This window comes from Sinocyclocheilus rhinocerous, unplaced genomic scaffold, assembly GCF_001515625.1.
Source record: "Sinocyclocheilus rhinocerous isolate Xijiao unplaced genomic scaffold, SAMN03320098_v1.1 scaffold2833, whole genome shotgun sequence".
NCBI classification, from domain to species: Eukaryota; Metazoa; Chordata; class Actinopteri; order Cypriniformes; family Cyprinidae; genus Sinocyclocheilus; species Sinocyclocheilus rhinocerous.
Window position 1 is genome coordinate 134,307 of NW_015661854.1, and position 4,222 is coordinate 138,528.

Genomic DNA, 4,222 nt, shown 5'->3' on the forward strand with positions numbered 1-4,222 from the left:
CATAGTGATGTAGACATGTGGGGGCGTGTTTAAACGAGACGTTTTAGGAAGGCGTGGACGAGTCTTAACTTTTATAAAGAATATCTCGTTGGGTTTGAGACTTTAGTCTTTGCAACTTTAGGGATCTTATCTATTCACGAACAGCTTGTAACACTCCAAAGAGAAAGGAAAACTTGAAATCGCATCATATGACCCCTTTAAAAGGCTGAACTTGGCATCACAAATCCGAACGCTTTCATATCACCTGACGCCTGATTTGAATTTCCAAAATCTTTTTCCCTGCAGAAACTGACGGATCCAAATATGTGTTCGCATGTATTTTAAATTGCTTTTGACACCTGATGTCAAGTTATAGAGCATGATTGTAAATGAAGAATGTATTGACTTATTTGAATCATCAGCATGGGGATCTGTGAATAATTGAATCCCATTATCATCTTGATGCATAAACATGTTATGGTGTGTGGATCCTGTGTGCCCTGTGTCCTTTAGTCAACATGGAATCAAAATATATCTTATTTGCTTTATTTTATTTATTATACTTGCATTAAATTCACTTTATTATATTTTGTGTCTTGTAATTCAATACAGTTCTCATTATGTTTTATACATATACAGTATATATATATATTTTTTTTATGATTTATTCCTGTGGTGGCAAAGATGAATTTTCAGCAATTGTTACAGTCTTCAGTGTCACATGATGCTGATTTGGTGCTCAATAAACATTTCTTATTATTATCAATGTCGAAAGCATTTTTTTTTTTTTGGTAGTCGTGATATTCAGAAGTTTGAGGTAAGTAAGGTTAATGTTTGGTGGGGGGGGAGGTGGGGGCTAAAGTTAATAAAATTAATAATAATTTTATTCAGTAAGGATGCAGCACAACTGTTTTCAACATTAAAAATAAGAAATGTTTCCACTCATTTGTAATTGTAACAAAATTAGCCAAATACCAAATAACATTGTTTTAGCAAACTTTATATCATGTGCCCACTTTTACAATCTAACCCCACCCTTCCTCTTTTCTCATGTTTCACTCATACTCAGACATTTGACAGATTACTGAAGTAAAATGGATTGCGAACAGCAGTTCACTTTGATTTTAAATTCTCTGCACTCTCAGCCTTGTCCTTTCTGCACCCATATATTATAGGCTCAGCAGTCATTTGTCCTCACCTTTGTCATCAGCAATGTGTTCCTTTAATCTCTTATTTTATGTTATCCTTAAATCTTATGCTAGCCCGCTTCTGTGATGCTCAGGTTATGTAATGCTCCCTAGGCATTTTCATGGGCTGATGCCTGTACTGTAAATGCATGATCCAGCCAAAGCACAAGATTCATCCGTTGCCATTTTTTGGATCAGACAGACTTCTCTTCCAACATATGCCAAAACTCTGCATTCAAGCTGTGTTGATGTGTCGCACTGCTATTTTCATACCTTCCCAGCAGATTGTGCAGAGAAGAAATGATGAGCAGCACAATATCACACAACAAAATTTCTCAACACAGTGATTACAATGATGGATATCCATATTCTTTATACACGGTTCTCAAAGTCTTGGAAAACATTGTAACATTTTGATTTCTAGGAGTAAAAAGAGTCATGGAAATTTCTTTAGTGAAGATAATTATTATTTAATTCAAGTAATTGGTATCTGACATGCAAACGGGGTAATCCATAGCAAAAATACTGTAAACCGTTTTGTTTTTTTCTAATCTCAGTGAATAATGTTTCTCCCTCACATTGAGTCATTTAACTAGAAAAATTGTGAGATTTTTTTCCTCACACTTACTGTTAGATGCTTTGATTTTCAAATGCTGCAAATTATTTTCCTGATATGTGAAATGAGAGAAACTCTCACTTCCGTGTAGAGTGTGGTGAAGCTCATGCCTTCACATTTGTTAAATGATTTAACCAGTGTTGGGAAGGTTACTTTGGAAATGTAATAGGTTACAGAACCAGTCTGTGTTTTCCGCATTGCGGACATTATAGGGCCGTATGTCTCAGAGTAGTCAGTGTAATTTGGGGAAAAAATCAATTAAATCTGTATGTGGATGTGTGTAAATATTCAAATGTAATCCCCTTTGTAATCGTTAACATTTTCATAAGTAACTGTAATTTAATAACACATTTTTTCTTAGTAACTGTAACTGATTACAGTTACATTTATTTTGTAATTAAATTACGTAACGCCGTTACATGTAACTAGTTACTCCCCAACACTGGATTTAACATATCTACGTGACGTAACTATGGAGCCCAGAGTCTGAGAACATCATTCTTAAAAATCCCTTACTGTTACTGTTACTGTTCTCACCACAATAGTGGAAATTCTTTTTCAGCCCTCAGATAACATGAAACGTATTACAGTGAAGGCCTGGAGAACTTCATACCTTCAACTGTGGGGTTATAGAAGAGAATGTCAAAAATTCATTCAGGAAAAAATTGTCTGAACACAGACCTCAATAACTTGCAGGTGATTTTCAAAGAACGAGTTGCCTGGAATATAAATGTCCCCCACTAAAATTCAGACATAGCAAGTAATTTAACGCTAGCTAGAAAGACATAAGTGGATCACCTGCTTGAAGGGAGTTATTTTCAGATTTTTTTATATTGTGTTCAACTTAGTATTCTGTACAGGCCTGCTTTATTTGTGTGTTTATTAAGTATGGTGTTATTTCTTTCGTAGCCTTTTTCTTTTTGTCATTTTGTATTTGAACACACGCCATTCTAGTAGCTTACTCTGTTTGCTCCTGCTATAAGAAATAATATACAATGAAAATTTATGTATGAAGATTTCTTTTTTCTATTGAGAGAGGATTGTTGCTACTTGACTAGCTGGAAAATAAAAATTTGCCCTGTAGTTAAAGCTCTCTCACTGACACACTAGAGAGATTTACACTGCATTTGTGAACATGAAAGGGCCCTCATTTTGCATGCACATATTTAGAGAACCTTCCTCAGCTCCTCAGCCTTTGAACAGCCATTAAACAATTTATCACTGAGCAGTTCATTTCATTTCTCCAACCCTTGGGATGAATGTTATTTCTCAGCATTGCACCCATAAGATTTACACGTGTTGACCACTCTGAATCTTGCTGCTAATTTATTTCTGCCTCTTTCACACCACTGTAAGTTGGGTTAGTTTATATACACTCTCAGAAAAAAAGGTACAAAAGCTGTCACTGGGGCGGTACCATTTTAAAAGGCACACCTTTGTACCTAAAGTGTACATATTAGTACCTAAAAGGTACAGAAGTGTACCTTTTGAAAAGGTACTGCCCCAGGTACAGCTTTTGTACCTTTTTTTCTGAGAGTGTATGAGTTTGCTTATTATGTGTGTCCGCTCCTCCCCTAAATCACGTTGGTTTTTATTTTCTTTCTGTAGTTCCTCCAGCAATCCATGAGATGAGAAGTCATGGGGTCCGACCCGGTCAGATTGCCCTGCTGAGATGTGAGGCAGCAGCAGTCCCCTCTCCAGTCTTTGAGTGGTACAAGGGAGAGAAAAGGTAAAACCAAGAGTGATAGATGATAAAAGCCTTCATTTCATTAGCTTAGCTGTACAGTGATAATTTATCATACATTGTGCATGTTAAGTGAGTTTATTTATGATTTAGAATGCTCACCACAGAGAAGGTTAACGTCGGTCGAGGCTGCTTTTTGTGGCAAGTGTGTCTGCGTAAAAAGATTAAATATTTTGATCAGTATTCATTTGCAGTCACTACTTTTGTTGGATCCACAGAATAATTACAGTACAATCAAACTGTACAGCACTTTTTGAGAATTTTGCCTAAGGTTTAATCGCTGAACGTTGATCTAAAGCTGTATTACAGTCCTTAGTAGTATTAGTTTAATAGCTATGGATCTGCAGCTTATCAAATATTACAAAGTGTCTTATTAAAGAGTCTTAATTTCGAAAGATAGTGACTCTTGGCACAGCATAAGCTCATGAAAATCACTTTTGCAACTTAACCATCATTTTTTGCAACCATCATGCAACTTTTAATTAAAGTCATACACTTCTGGCAAAAATAATCTAACTTTCTAAAAGAGCTCTGAAGCAAACTGTAACATTTTAGTCATTTGAGCAACACAAAAAGATGTTTTAATTGATCAGTCAGAATTATGTACTATTTTAAGAGTTGGTTAAAACATTATGTTTTTTTTGGGGGGGGGGGGGGGGGGGGGGGCGGGGGGAGAGGCTTGTGATACTTTTTTCA

The 4,222-nt window shown here is 35.9% G+C and overlaps 1 protein-coding gene across 3 annotated transcripts in view; it reads left to right on the forward strand.

Moving 5' to 3' along the window:
- The window catches only part of LOC107726517 (neuronal growth regulator 1-like), a 122,564-nt gene that overhangs the window by 60,571 nt on the left and 57,771 nt on the right, over positions 1-4,222 (forward strand). For all 3 annotated transcript variants that reach the window (XM_016536129.1, XM_016536130.1, XM_016536131.1), the window contains exon 5: positions 3,391-3,511. In XM_016536129.1, the coding sequence (XP_016391615.1) occupies positions 3,391-3,511 (121 nt within the window). The remainder of the gene's footprint in view (positions 1-3,390; positions 3,512-4,222) is intronic.